The sequence below is a fragment of the Astyanax mexicanus genome, chromosome 9 (genome assembly GCF_023375975.1).
Source record: "Astyanax mexicanus isolate ESR-SI-001 chromosome 9, AstMex3_surface, whole genome shotgun sequence".
Classification (NCBI taxonomy): Eukaryota; Metazoa; Chordata; class Actinopteri; order Characiformes; family Acestrorhamphidae; genus Astyanax; species Astyanax mexicanus.
The window spans coordinates 21,108,883-21,124,294 of record NC_064416.1 but is presented as its reverse complement, the minus strand read 5'-3'; the positions used below and the strand labels follow the sequence as shown (position 1 = coordinate 21,124,294).

At 39.4% G+C, this 15,412-nt stretch overlaps 1 protein-coding gene across 4 annotated transcripts in view; it reads right to left on the bottom strand.

Annotated features, from left to right (window-relative positions):
* Positions 1-207: 207 nt before the first annotated feature.
* The window catches only part of eea1 (early endosome antigen 1), a 38,190-nt gene continuing 22,985 nt past the window's right edge, over positions 208-15,412 (bottom strand). For all 4 annotated transcript variants that reach the window (XM_007250556.4, XM_007250554.4, XM_007250555.4 and 1 more), the window contains 8 exons: positions 15,158-15,340; positions 13,803-13,988; positions 13,529-13,660; positions 12,981-13,166; positions 12,535-12,773; positions 12,313-12,433; positions 7,703-7,801; positions 208-4,815 (listed from right to left, as the gene is read on the bottom strand). In XM_007250556.4, the coding sequence (XP_007250618.3) occupies positions 4,693-4,815; positions 7,703-7,801; positions 12,313-12,433; positions 12,535-12,773; positions 12,981-13,166; positions 13,529-13,660; positions 13,803-13,988; positions 15,158-15,340 (1,269 nt within the window). In that variant the 3' untranslated portion in view covers positions 208-4,692. The remainder of the gene's footprint in view (positions 4,816-7,702; positions 7,802-12,312; positions 12,434-12,534; positions 12,774-12,980; positions 13,167-13,528; positions 13,661-13,802; positions 13,989-15,157; positions 15,341-15,412) is intronic.

Sequence of the window (15,412 nt, the reverse complement as noted above, 5' to 3'; positions counted from 1 at the left end):
CTGAGTCGATGCCCTTTCCTCTCAGTGCACTTAATGCTGTCTATGGATGCACTTTTTGCAGTTCAAAAACAGATGATGGTTTTGTGGCTTATATTTTTGTCCCCACCCTCTTACGGTCGGGACCATTGCAAGTGAGCGGGGAGTCCTACTGGTTAATTAGCTTAGAGCGAAAAAAATAAAATAAAAAAATTGAAAACACAAAGTGCATTGAAAATAGAAACACCTAGTTTATTTACTCTTAAACATATTGATGAAAAATTAGAAAACAAATAATACCTATTGACATAAATTACGTTCATAATCCATTCAGGTAGTCTCTCCATACCAACAGTTTTTAGTGGTAATTTAGGCGCACACACACACAGCGGTCAAATTAATCCATGTGACAAAAGAGCAGATGTGACAGTAAAAAAGCGCGGCTTAAATAAGGCACACTCACGTGATCACGAACAGTAACACCCTGCTATGCGACTGTAAGCCAGGTCACAGCTCATGCACAACTGACGCACATGATGACACACTCGATTACAGTGTAGTGTTACTCCTAAAATGGACAATAGTGATGTGTTTCACAATTCTATTAATAATAATAATAAATGACACCCATTTATTTATGAATCTTCCCAAGAAATGTGTCTTTGTACAATATTAATACAATATTTCTCCCGTTTTTTTTATCTCCTGAATGTGATATACAACATTTTGCAGATATAATTACAGCATTGCTTCAGTCCCCAGGAATGATAGATAGCGTGTTGTGGTTGCGGTTGCTAGGAAGAGCGAGACCAGGTAGGCTATGGCACTTGGCAGGACCAGGATGGCGTGATATCGGTAATCTGTGGTATAATTAACATTCAAATCACCAGTTAATCTTTAACAGACTTCATTCTTCTTCCATAATAACTTATAAAGGGTGACAGTCAAACACAGCGTTGCCATGGAACATCTGTGGTTGGAACACCGAGCTTGCAGCGTGAAGGAAAAACCAATGCTGGGGCACAAACAGTCCAGAGGTAGGTGGAGAAACACAAAAGAAAGAAACGCAACTGAATCTACACTGATACACATACTACATGTGCAGCTCCTGTTGCATTTCCATGTGCGTTTGGTGTGTTAGGCCCCGTCCACACACATCTGGATTTCATTTTTTTTTTTTTTTGTTGATTTTTTTTATGAAAATCCTTTTAAAAAAAAAAAAAAAAAAAAAAAAAAAAAAACTGTTTTAAAGCTACAACCTTACATGTATGGATTGTTTTTTTTTTTTTTTTATATATTTTTAGGCTTGCCCTCCTTCTGTTTAAAAAAAAAATAGTTCCAGAGACAGTATACACTACTTACATAATGTATAAGACAAGTGACAGAATTACAAATTATAAATTGAAAAATAGTACATATTAACAAGTATTATATATTGGTAATGGAGCAGTATTTACATTTAATTATACATCAAAATCTGAAAGCTTGGGTGATCTACATGTAGGTGTAGCTGTTTTATGCCTTATGTAGCACTATATAAAGGAGTAAAGAGGTATTTGAGATTCAGCCTGAAACATACATGCGTTTTTGCCATCAGTGTTTACACAAAAGTCTGTTTAAACTGTGTAAACAACACTGATGACAGAGCTTTAAAAAAATCTCCACATTGTGTGGCCTGTAACAATTAGTCAACATAATCAATAATGTGAACTAGAAAAATAATTATCAACTACAAATTTCATTGTCAACTAATCATTAATTTTAAAATGGCGCGTTGGGGGGAGGATTATAGGCTGGTCACCAAAAGTGCCCAAACAGATTAGAACAATCCACATTTACACGTCTTCTGTGAATCCCATGTCTATCTGTTACTCTTGTTTTGCAGGAAAACTGATGGAGGGCATGGCAGAAAAAAATGCTGACTAATGAAATAATCAGAAAAATAATGAACCGTTCAGTCGACTACCAAAAAAAAAACATTGGTAGCAGCCCTAATCGGCAAGCATTTTTTGAAAAGCTCGCTGAAACTGCATTATCTTGTGAATGGAAAAAAAACAAAATGGATGAAAACCTAAATTTTGACCAAAAAAGAAAAAAAAATCCAGGTACACGTGGACAGGGCCTTAAAGAAAATAAAAAAGGACACTGCAGTGTGAATAAGAAAAGTAAAGTAAAGGCATGCACCTGAAATACACTTAAGTACCACCATCACCACCACAATGCTGAGGCAAGCCTTCTTCTGCCTGTAGAGCAACAAACACATCACTGTGGCACAGCTAGACAACAGCCAATACAGTGCTGGAGAGGACCAGACAGCAGCTACAGGTATCTGTGCAGGGTAACAACGGAACCTGGAGTCCAAACTGCATTTAGTTACAGATTTAGCACTTCCATTCAGTTAATTCCCGCAGCTTCTAGCATCCATGCAGACATCACTGCCGTTCTCTTTACATGTAGACATAGACATAGATAATGACTGCATCATGGTCTTCTTAAAAGGTACTTTTTCCCTCACAGATGATGCAGAATGCTGAGGGATGGTAAAAGATTGCTTGATGATGAGACAACCCATGTTTTGCGCATTATACAATCAGTACACCTTTAGGCTTTTCTATGCATACACACGCACGCACACACACAGACACAACGCGCACACAAGAACAGCCACAGCACCACAATTATTGCTTAACAGCAGAGCATAAGCTTGTGCAAATAATGGATTGTGTGAAGAATCATGACCAGTTAATCATTAGAGACGTCTGCATACATACTGTCAGAATGCACCTGATAAAGTTGAATTAATAAATGAAACATTAAAAATGTGTTAAAAATACAAAGAAACAAAAAGTGTCAATCATGAAGATATGAGCAGCATCGCAAGCATGTTAGGTTACACTGAAATTACAGAAAGAAAACATGCCTGAATTTTCAAGAAGGTTTAAGTTAAAGTTACAAAGAAGATCTGAACCAGTCTCTAACGAGAGCTTCATCTATTCAATCTAAGAAGCTGGAATCAACCCTGATCTGTCTCAGGCAGTGCTTCCCAACCCTAGACCTGGAGGACTCTTGCTCCAACACACCACCTTCAACTCAAATATGAGCTGATTAGCTGAATATTGTGTCTTATGCCCAGTTTACACTACATGAGTTTAGCCTGGTTTTCTGATTGCTGACAAAACGTTCTTGTGTACCCTTGTGACAAAATGTGTTTCTGGAGAGCAGCCAGATCGTGTCATTTGTGACCCAGTGTAGCTGATCATGGTCTGCTGGTCATTTAGTACGAAAGCCACAACAATTGAAGGACTCGTGATCACATCACAACCAATCATATACCAGAAGTGTGAACCAGGCATTAAGAGCTTAGTAAACACTACAATATGTAGAGTAGAGGGTCCTTCAAGGCCAGGGTTGGGATCCACTAGTCTAAGACTTCAGAGTATGCTGTAGTGCAGTGGTTCTGACCCCACAACCCTAATCCTGAAGGGCCCTGCTTTCACTCACCACCTTTTTTCACCTGGGCAAAACCCACACGTATCCAAATATCTTTAAAATATTTCTTCAATATTTTTTGTAAAGATATTTTCCACACATTTACACAGAGAAAAGAAACACAGCCATCAGCATGCTAGTCATGTTGGAAGCGACAGTACCTCATACAGAGATTAAATGCCAAATTGCTCACTGTTTTTGTAAGCTGTGAACTATGCAAGTCATTAAATGATGAACTTTAAACTTAAACAGAGAATTATATATTTGTAGTAAAGCAGCATTTACATTGATTCATATGATGAAAATCTAAAGTGTAGTCTTATCTGTGTGTAGATGTAGTTTTAAGCTTTATGTAGTTCATTGCATAGGAAAAAAATGGTGTTTGGAATTCTGCCAGAAACCTGTACGCAATTTAATGTTAGCATTTATACAAAGCTCTGCGTTTCTTGTCCACACAACAATGATTGTGATGAACAAAAGGACCGAAATACAGAGAAAATCTTCAGTTTTTAAATGACTTGTCTACAGGACCTCAGGGAAGAGGTTTGTAATTAGCTGAATAGTTTGAACAGGTGTGTTAAGACATAAGCAGAGGGTCCTCCAGGACTAGAAACAAAACTAAGGCTGGGAACCACTGCTGTAGAATACAGTCTCATCCTGCTTTGTCCTTTCAACATCATGACATCAAATAAACAACAACTAAAACAACAAAAAAAGGCCTGGATTTTACTCTGACAGATTTACCACTGCTATGCTGAATACGAGCAAAAGCTTGCAGCAGAAATCTCTCAGTTTGACATCCAGAAGCTAAAACCATTTAAAACCCCTTCTATTACAAATAAACTTTGAAAAGGGCCCAAGCGCACCAAGCTGCTGGACTGCTCTCCCTTTTTTTTTCTCTCTGGATTCTTCAGAACCCCATACGGTCTCAGAAGTGACCAAGGCACTGTTCAGATGAGGGCTGGCCCTCTGGTCCGGCTGCACTCTGGCAGAAAGGAGGAGCGGCCACCTCAAGCCCAGTCAGCAGATCAAAGGCAGACTGCTCCTCAATTATCTCTCTCCACAGCCCCCACACAGCCCTGCTGCCCTACCACACCTCTCCTCTCTGCCCCTGCCTGTGGGGCTGAGTAAAGCAGCTCTCCTGCACGGGAAGAGTCAGTGTAAAGCGTGTGGAATAGAGGCTGGAGGAGCAGCTGGCTGGTGGGGTGAGGAGGAGGCAGACGGCAGTCAGCCCTGGAGCTCCTCAAAGCACGCCTCACACACTCGCACAGGCTTCTTGGAGGACGGCGTCAGGGCGTTCCTGGCCGAGCACTCGGCACAGAAGATGTTGCCGCAGTGGCGACAGTGATGCTGAAGAGGAGAGAGAGAGACAGAGAGAGGAGAATAGTGAGCAGCATGGTTATAGACTCAAACTATTCCATTTGTTTTTAAACTTAAAACCAGTAGTGTAAATATCTGTTTATCAATGGAATCAATGAATTCAGAAATACAGAGACAATTTGCAGATGTATACTACTGTGCCTAAGCTTTACGCATCTAAACACATGCTTTAAATGCATTTATATAAAAATGCTTTCAGAAACTCTAGATCACATTAGAACAGACAAACATACAACAGAAAAAAATTTATATGTCCACCTAAATGTGACTGTACACTAAGCACACCACAGTAATGTCAGTACGGGACCTTTCCTGAGACAGAAGCCACAAATAATGTATAGTTTATGCAGAGTTTAAAACTTTGGGCCATGATATTATTTCAATAAGCGTGGAGATGGAGGGAAAAATGGGGTATCTGATGATTAGAGTTTTTCCTGCAACAGAAAGGTATTGGAGCTATAAAAAATGACTGAAATGTGTGTCCAAATATGTTCCCTCACCTTTAAGTGTTACCAAGGCAATATGAATCAGGTTTATAGACAGGTGCGTATAAAGCCCACAGCTCTGTGTTTTCTCTGGAATGATGGAGCTCCAGATTTGAGGATGAGGTGAGGTAGTGATCATCCAACATTCGGTCTTCACTAACGTTCTTGCAATTGCAATGACTGCAAAGAAATCCTCTTCTCTGGACAGTAGAGACTACAACACTGAACAGAGCTGAGCCAGTCTCCTCCCAGTAAAATGTTTCTTTTTAATACTGAATTTAAGTCCTTGGTAATATAGTATTGATTTTTGTGGTATTGTTGAAACAGTGTGTGGAGTGCTATGGCATGCAAAGAAATTGAACATTCCTTGAGTCCTTGAATACCAGCATTTGTTGTGTAGTGTGATGCCCCTGCATTAGAATTAATGGTTTAATAATGTTTTTTTGTGGTGCTGTCGGCGTGCAGAGTGCTCAGTGTGCAGCCATCTTAACCACTCCGGGTGCTTAAAACTTTCACAATATTGTAGATGTATAAAATAAATTGAAACAAAAGAGGATTACATATTTCAATGTTTCCATAATGAGGACTAACAAAAATAACTTCAATATTCAGAATGCCATAAACCATAAACAGCAGGTAAATACTTATTGTTCATGGTTATGTCATCCACACTAAAGAGTTGCTCCAAGGGTTTCTGTGTGACCTGCCAATAGGTGTGACTAGCTAATGGATACATGACCTTCAAAGCCCTACATAAAGAGCTTTTTACTTTCCGCTGCTCTGAGGTTTCAGTCTGGTTCCTCATTCAAACAATGGATGAGTCTGTCATCAGTAACAGATGACCCACCTTATAGTTCAACATTGTATGATATTTGAATGTTTAGACGAGAGCAGCAAGGCTTTAGACTCACTTTAAAGCTTTTTAGGTTCACCAAAGTGATTATTCATATCATTATTCCAAAGAAATATATAATTATTCACGATCATTAAAATTTCATTGCTCTTTTAAAAGTGCAATTTAATGATTATGTATTATAACTACTGTATTATTATAAGATCAGTGGCATAAAATGCTAAAATAATACTGTTTGTTACAATTGTTTCTGGGACACTATATTTTATATATACAGTTCTGGACAAATGTGTTGCTATTTAAATTGATATTTATTTATAGGTATATGTTTAAGTAAAATAAACGTTGTTTTATTCCATAAACTTGGGACATTTCTCCCAAATTCCAAATAGAAATACTGTCATTTAGAGCATTTATTTGCAAAATGAGAAATGGCTGAAATAAAAAGATGCAGAGCTTTTAGACCTCAAATAATGCAAAGAAAACAAGTTCATATTCATAAAGTTTTAAGAGATCAGAAATCAATATTTGGTGGAATAACCCTGTTTTTTAATCACTGTTTTCATGCATCTTGGCATGTTTTCCTCCACCAGTCTTACACACTGCTTTTGGATAACTTTATGCCACTCCTGGTACAAAAATTCAAGCAGTTCAGCTTAGTTTGATGGCATTCAATTGGCATATTTATGCAATATACTACACTTTCAGCCTTTATTTTGGCTAAAATAATAATCCTTTTGGATTTTATTTTTTTATTCATTTATTTGCATACATATTATTAATTCAATTTATTTGTGTGTGTGTGTCCATTTTATTGAATTCTGTACAAAAAATCACAGCTCCTTTTGAGGTATCACCCTGTGAAACGCAGAAAATCAGAAAACTATCACAGACTGTGGATGATCAGGTGCACCTGAGACTCATATAGCTTACACAGACTTCAGCAGTCACACTCTTATCTAAATTCCTTGCAAGTTGCAAGCTTTTTGGCAGACCGACTAGGTACTGTCCCCACCTCTAGCTCCCTAGCTCAGGTATCAAATACTGCTGATTTAAGTTGAGATGTCTGAGCTGCTTGTAATTAATACCGAAGCAACCAGACCCTTCAGTGTTTTCAAACATTTGACCGAATGAATCGTTGTACTTCCAAACCGCAATGCTCTACCACCGCCAGACTGCTGTAAGCACCACACAAGTGCTTTGACTAGAGATTAAAGTGTTTCTACACAATACTGCCTGTTCATAAGGCGAGGGGGAGAAACAAACACAAAAACAGAGGACTTTGAATGGGTTCTGTATAGAAGTGGGTCCCTGTGGTAGACCATTAACATAGTATTGATTTTGGGCTTTGATGTTTAGAACAAGCGCCTGCATCAAATGAGAGGGGTCTGTGTGCAGGGAGGGGGTGGGGGTGGGTGGGTATGTGTTTGGGGGAGCAACAGAAAGAGAGCTGGGGGAGGTGGGAAAGAAAAAACAAAAAGAAATCAAAGGAGAGAGAAAGGGAAGGGGAAAAAGTCACCTTCCGGATGGTCACGGAGAAGCCTTTCCCACAGGACATGCAGTTCTGCACCTCGTTGTCCTCCGCCCACTTCCGTGTGAGTGACTGCGACTGCTTTATCTGCATCAACACACACACAGCACACCATGAAAACTAAGCCAGTTCTAAAGAACAGTGCTAATGAGAACGTAAATAGTCTAGATTTACAAAGATCTGTAGAAATGAGCCAGCACAAGGAACACTGCATATATTTATACAAAATGAATGAATGTGTCTGGATACAAAGTGTGTGCTTCCGTTAGCTGTAAATAAAAGCCTGTAACAAGTTTGAAGTATTCTGTTGAAATGATGGGATAATATTACAAAAATATTCACCTTGATTATTTAATTAAATAAAAAAAACCTGGAGAACATTGTTAGTTCGGCTGTTAACTAAAAGTATGATAGGTTGATTTTATCCAAGAAAAGAACATTGCTTTCCTTTCGGGGGCAGCTGTGGCCTAAAGGTTTGAGAAGCAGGCTTGGGCCCAAAGAGTCACCAGTTTAATCCCCTGGACTGGCAGAACATGATCCATCCACTCTTTGTGCATGTTCTTTACTTTGAAAAGCCTTAATAAATGTTCTCATTATGGGCTTCAGATTGCAATGTACTAAATGAAGCACAGTCAGCTGTGTGTCATATGTATATGTATATGTATAAAGGCCAGGAAATATATTGTAAGTATAAATACATTTAAAACTATTGTATACAAGACATGAAAAATGACCATCATAATATCTTACCTTTTTATTTTATTTTTTTTATAATTTTGTATTGTATATTAAGCAGACAACCCTAGCAATATGGGTTACATTGATTGTGTCATATAAGCAGAAACTGCGGTAGCAAAAGATAATGTGTTGGTCCATTGGTCAGGCAGAAAATTGAAACTTTGAATAAAATAATTATGCAGCGCTGCTGTCTGTCAGTTTCTTACTCAGTCTGGAAGACATTAATATATGTGTGCTCGTTTTTAAAAACGATCGTGTATTTTTTATGTATGTTTCAACACGATGCAGTGTTCAAAGGCTTTAACTGTCTTTGTAGTGTTTTTTAATAGATTTTCGAGCACTGCTGTGAGAATTTGACAGCATTCAGCAAAAAGATTGTAAATGAGGTCAATACCACCTCACCACCAACTAGGGTTGCAGCGGTAACTCGTTTCACGGTATACCATGGTATTAAAATGTACGGTTATCATACCGTGTGTGTTTGCTTATTACCGGTAAAACGCAAGCCAGCGGAGAAACTCACCCGCGCATGCGCAACTCTGCTCCGCTTCAGCTGCTCAGCGGTAAGAACGGCAGAAAGTGCATCAGACTAAACAAATCTCCGTCTGCCTAAAAAAAGGCTAAACTAAAATCAGCAGTGTGGGACTATTTCAGAGACCCGCCGAACGCACACGAGGATGGTTATCCGATTTGTGATCAATGTGGCAGTAAAGTCACAGCTAAAGGTGGACTTACATCAAACCTGTTCTCCCATCTCCAAGAACACCACCCCGCCGTGCAGCGCAAAGTATGTGTTTAGTTTATAATTTTAATCTGAACCTAAATAAAACCTCTTTGTAGTCGTGCACAACCCATGCAGTAAGCGCCCGCAAAAGCGCTGAGTTATCCGAAATTTGGGCACGCAGGTACAGGCGTGAAGTGCGTGCTACGATGGATTCACATGTCCGTGTAAAGGTCCTGGCCGGACTGGATGTGAAAGACGCCATTCATTTACATGCGTTCATTTTCAAATTCTGACGTGCCTGTTTTTCATATGTTAAAACCGGTGTGAAAGCCTTAAAATAGAAATCTCTATTGTGAGGATCATGTCAGAAATAAATCCCCTCTTTCTGCAGTATCTGGTTATATACCAACTTGGCAGTAAAACGGACGTTTACAACAGTTGTTGATCAGACACTGAGCAGGCTCAGTTCATTAGATATTAAATAATTTAAACTTAAATAATTGTACTGAATATTTTAAATACAGGATTTTTATATACACTCTTAATGCCCTTAAGAGTAGTGGAAAAACCTGGTTTCCTTCACCTGATGGTGTACAATTTTTTTTTTTTAAGGAGACATTAAAATTATAATTGTTCCAGGTTTCTACAATAAAAAGTTAATTGAACAAAAAACCTTTGTTGTAATTTCTTTAAGGGTCAGTTTAATAATATACAGTTGTGGTCAAAAGTTTACATACACTTGTAAAAAAACATAATGTTATGGCTGTCTTGAGTTTTCAATAAGTTCTACAACTCTTATTTTTCTGTGATAGAGTGATCGGAACACATACATGTTTGTCACAAAAAACAGTCATAAAATTTGGTTCTTTCATAAATTTATTATGGGTCTGCTGAAAATGTCACCAAATCTGCTGGGTCAAAAATATACATACAGCAACATTAGTATTTGGTTACATGTCCCTTGGCCATTTTCACGGCAACTAGGCGCTTTTGGTAGCCATCCACAAGCTCCTGGCAAGCTTCAGGTCGAATGTTTGACCACTCTTCTTGACAGAATTGGTGCAGTTCAGCTAAATGTGATGGTTTTCTTGCATGAACCCATTTCTTTAGCACTGTCCACATGTTCTCAATGGGGTTTAAGTCAGGACTTTGGGAAGGCCATTCTAAAACCTTAATTCTAGCCTGGTTTAGCCATTCCTTTACCACTTTTGATGTGTGTTTTGGGTCATTGTCTTGTTGGAACACCCAACTGCGCCCAAGACCCAACCTTCGGGCTGATGGTTTTAAGTTTTCCTGCAGAATTTGGAGGTAATCCTCCTTCTTCATTATCCCATTTACTTTCTGCAAAGAACCAGTTCCACTGGCAGCAAAACATCCCCAGAGCATAATACTACCACCACCATGCTTGACAGTAGGCATGGTGTTCCTGGGATTAAAGGCCTCACCTTTTCTCCTCCAAACATATTGCTGGGTGTTGTGGCCAAACAGCTCAATTTTTGTTTCGTCTGACCAGAGAACTTAAGGTGCCTTTTCTGGAGCAAGGGCTTCTTTCTTGCACGGCAGCCTCTCAGTCCATGGCGATGTAAAACGCGCTTGACTGTGGAGACTGACACCTGTGTTCCATCAGCTTCCAAATCCTTGCAGACCTGCTTCTTGGTGATTCTTGGTTGACTCTTGACCATCCTGACCAATCTCCTCTCGGCAGCATGTGATAGCTTGCGTTTTCTTCCTGATCGTGGCAGTGACACAACTGTTCCATGCACTTTATACTTGCGTATAATTGTCTGCACAGTTGCTCTTGGGACCTGTAGCTGCTTTGAAATGGCTCCAAGTGACTTCCCTGACTTGTTCAAGTCAATAATTCGCTTTTTCAGATCCACACTGAGTTCCTTTGACTTTCCCATTGTAGCTTTTGTACACTCTAAGAAATATAAGTACAGATTTGTACTTAAAAGAGTACAAAGCTTGTCGCTGGGGCTGTACCTTATATTGAGGCACAAAAAAGTACCTTTCAGTGAAAGTCCTTTTTTGTACCCATGGTTTTTGTGGCAGTAAAGATTATAAAGATTATAAACGTTATCATCAACTAAATATGGCTCAAAAACTTGATGATACAAAATTGTCTGGCTTTCAAATAAAAAAAATGTGCAATTTAAATATATATAGTTTATTAGTACAGTGATGCAGAATACTGAATGTACCCTTTGGCTGGTTAAATGGTACAAATTTGTACTTATTGCTGTTAGAAATGACTTTGTACTTCAGAGGGAACAAATCTGACCCTGTAAAGACCAATATTGTACCTTTGAGGGTACAATTATAAAGAGTGTACCTTCGAGTACAAAAAAGTACTCATATCGTACCTCTGTTTTTTAGAGTGTAGCTGAGTCTAATCACTGGGTCAAATGAGCCCTATTTAAATGGGCTCATGAGAAGTCAACAGCTGTAGTCAATCAGAATCACTTACAAGAAGTGAAGAGGCCATGACATGAAGCTAATTTGATTGACACAACTCGCTACATCACCAAAATTGACAAATTTTGTTGCTGTATGTATATTTTTGACCCAGCAGATTTGGTGACATTTTCAGCAGACCCATAATAAATTTATGAAAGAACCAAATTTTATGACTGTTTTTTGTGACAAACATGTATGTGTTCCGATCACTCTATCACAGAAAAATAAGAGTTGTAGAACTTATTGAAAACTCAAGACAGCCATAACATTATGTTTTTTTACAAGTGTATGTAAACTTTTGACCACAACTGTATGTAACAAACTGTGATACCGTGATAACCGTGATACCGTGGTATTTTCTGAGACGGTTATCATACCGTGAAAATCTCATACCGTTGCAACCCTACCCCCAACTCATCCAAAACTGGACTGACCACTATATTTCCAAAGAAAACAACTTCACTGCTCCACAACTCAGTGATTGGGGCTTATTACCTCTCTAGCTCATGCCTGGCAGTAGGCTTTGTGTTGTGTATCTGTTTGTATTTTTGTACATCTGTGTCCCCAATAGGTGCAACTAAAAGTAGGGGAATGTATTCAGTCAAATGAGTGTGTACAGATGTATGGACAAAGATATATTAATACATTTAAATCTACTGACTGAAAACAGTGCAGATACCTGTAAAGATTGGTTCTCTCTGCCCAGCTCCTGCATGGCTGCTGTAGTGTCATCCAGTTTCCTTCTCATCTCCACCACTTTACCCTGCAACTTCTCAATCTCTCCCTCACCCTTCACACATCTGCAAGATAGAAGACAGACACACAGAGTGAGCATATATAAAGCAAAACAAGAAAAAAAGAAAACACTAAAGAGATGCTTGAAAGCTGTGTAGTTTCACACCTCTCCAGCAGGGCACGCCTCTCATCCTGGTTGTTCTGCACCGTGGCCTCCAGCACAGCAATCTCCCCACGCAGCTCATCGGTCTGCTTCTCCAGCTCACCCACACGCCTCTGGCTGCCCTGCCACTCACGCTTCAGCGTCGCCACATTCTCATTCAGTGCAGAAACCTGCATCGTTAGCTTAGCCTCTGCATCCTCCCTCCGCTTGTCCACCTCCTCTTTAGCCTTCACCTCCAGCGCCTTGAGAAAGAAACAAAAGGATGCTGGAACAATGGCAGACTGTATGGGCAGCAGATTGTTTATTAGTAAACGTATCATAAACTGAACTATTCACTCAGATACAAGGAAGGCAGAAATCTTGAATAAGTGAGATTACCTTGCTTGTTTATGAACAACTCTAGTTAAAATAGTAAAACCTAAACGTGTGTGAATACATGCTGAAAGTACCAGCTGTTTCTGCAGTTTGTCCGTCTCTGCTTTGTGCTGCTGCTGTGTTTGTTGGATGGAGTCACGAGTAGTTTGGTGTTCTCTTTTCTCCTGCTCCAGCGTAGCCTGAGCCGCCTCCACTTTGCCCTGCAGATCCACTTTCTGCTGGAGTAACAGCTGCTTCGCTGCCTGCAGCTCTTTGACCTCCTACACACATATGCATACATATACACAGTCTTAAGAGACATTGAAGCATACTGGAGGTCCACTGTGACCGCGCACATTATAGGGTTTTTTCCTGTTGCTAGCACAGCTGATCCAGGTAATCAACTTATTAACAAGGGCATTACTGTGTTAAAGCAAGAAAACAAGAAAAGTGTGCAGGGACGTGAATCTTGAGAAGCTGGGTTGAGAAACACTGCTCTAAACTACAATATTTAAACTGAAGATCTAAAGAAAAAAAAATATTTTTACAATAAGAAAAAAAAAAAAAACTCAGATCTATCAATGACGGTTTGGAGAACAATAGCCATAACTTTAAGCATTAAGCATTTTAGTGGATGACGCACCTTCTCACTCTTGTCTGCCAAAGCTTTGAGCTCTGCACTAAGCTTGCTGCGGTCTTTCTCTAGAGCACTCTGAGCCTCCCTCATCTCCTCCACTTGACTGTGTTCCTTCTTCAGCTGCTCCTGTGTTAGTTCCTATGCACAGAAACAGAAACACACACTAGTGAAAATCAGAAAATTGCTCCAGTCTGTCTTGAGAAAAGAATTGTGTTAATGTTTACATAAATCTCCTCTGGTTTTGGGCCGAGCAGCTGATAAAAGAGCTGACTGCAGGTACCTGTTGTTTCTGAAGTTGTCGGAGTGCCTCCTCCTGTTGTTTGAGCTTTTCATCTCTCTTGCCCAGGTCCTTCTCCAACGCAGCTCTGGCCGCCTTCAGGTCCTGGATCTGGGCATCACGGTTGTTCAGCTGGTTGGTGCTGGCTACCAGCTCCTCCTGAGCAAGAGCCAGCTTGTCCTCACACACCTACACAACACAGAAAAATACAAGCTGTGTAATCAAATTAACTGTAAAATGTGTATAAATGCCACTATGACTACAGGCTACAGCGATTCGTTTTTTTTTTCTGACTTTAAACCAATGTTTGTCTAAACAAGTCAAGCTCTTAAACTGATGCACATGCGCAAAAGAGCACATAGTTCAAGTGACTTTGAGTTTATCCCTTCAGCATCACAGAGACTATCAAAAAGTTCCAGTGGCTGACATATGGGATAATCACAGAGAATATGTTTGAGCTCTCTGTAAAAAGAGTAAACTTATCAGCTATTGCCAGTTCTCTTTGTTTATAAGCTTTTTATTTTCCTTTTAAACAGAAGCCTCATCCTCCTGTGGCCACATTTGCACATTTCTTCAGAAATAAGGAGCAGTTGTGATAAGCGCCTTCAAATTTAGTTTAAAGACAGAGATCAGACAAATATTTATGAGATCGGTTACCTCGCAATCTCTTTATTGAAAACCTCCTAAACTGCTGTTCACTTTGCTCCTTTTACCTCATTTATTTTTCTTCTTCTTGCTGTATATATACATAGTGAAAAAGTATATTGTAAAAATAAATAAATAAATAAATATATTGTTTAAAAAAAGGGGGTGATTTTTCTCAATTCATTGGTAAATGGCTTACAGCTGGTAAGTAGCCATGGAAATAATCCGAGCTTTGGACACAGATTTAAAAAAATGACAGTAATTTACAATTTACTGGACTAAGTCTCAGTTTCAGCAGTGAAAAGAAGTCTTACAGGTCTGACAGGTGATGTGCAGTAATAAAGTTGTTGCTAATATGAGAAAATGAAGGGGAAAAACGCAGCTTGTCTGGGCCATACAGCACTGCTACTGGACAACTTAAAAACAGGGGTGTTCTTTTGACCAGCAGCATATATGTACAAAGGATGCACATGCCCAGTGTTTTTACTCACACTGACACAAAACACTGTATCTGTATCACAAATAATGCAAAGGATAGTATTTGGAACACTTTTACCTACAGTGTGGATGTAGACATGAAGCCATTCAGACACATTACAGTACATTACAGGAGGTAGTAGGAAGTTTCTTTTAAGAAAAGCTGGTTAATTTGGTCTTCTATTTCAAAAGCTGTTTCTACTTATTATGTTGCAAACATTCAATAAAAAACCCGCCTTGAGGTCCTGACGCATGGCCGAGACTTCAGACTCCTTGCCATAGTAGTCAGATTGTAGTTTGGTGAGAGTTTCCTTGGTACTGTCACAGGTTTTTTGCACTTCTGCACAGCGACTTTTCTCTGAGCTCAGCTCTTTCGACAGCCCCGTCATCTGCTCCTTCAACTTAGTCAGCTCTTCCACCTGAAATATGACGCACCTTACATCAGAAAGCATTCAGTACATACTTCACATTCCAGTGTTGATACTACATGT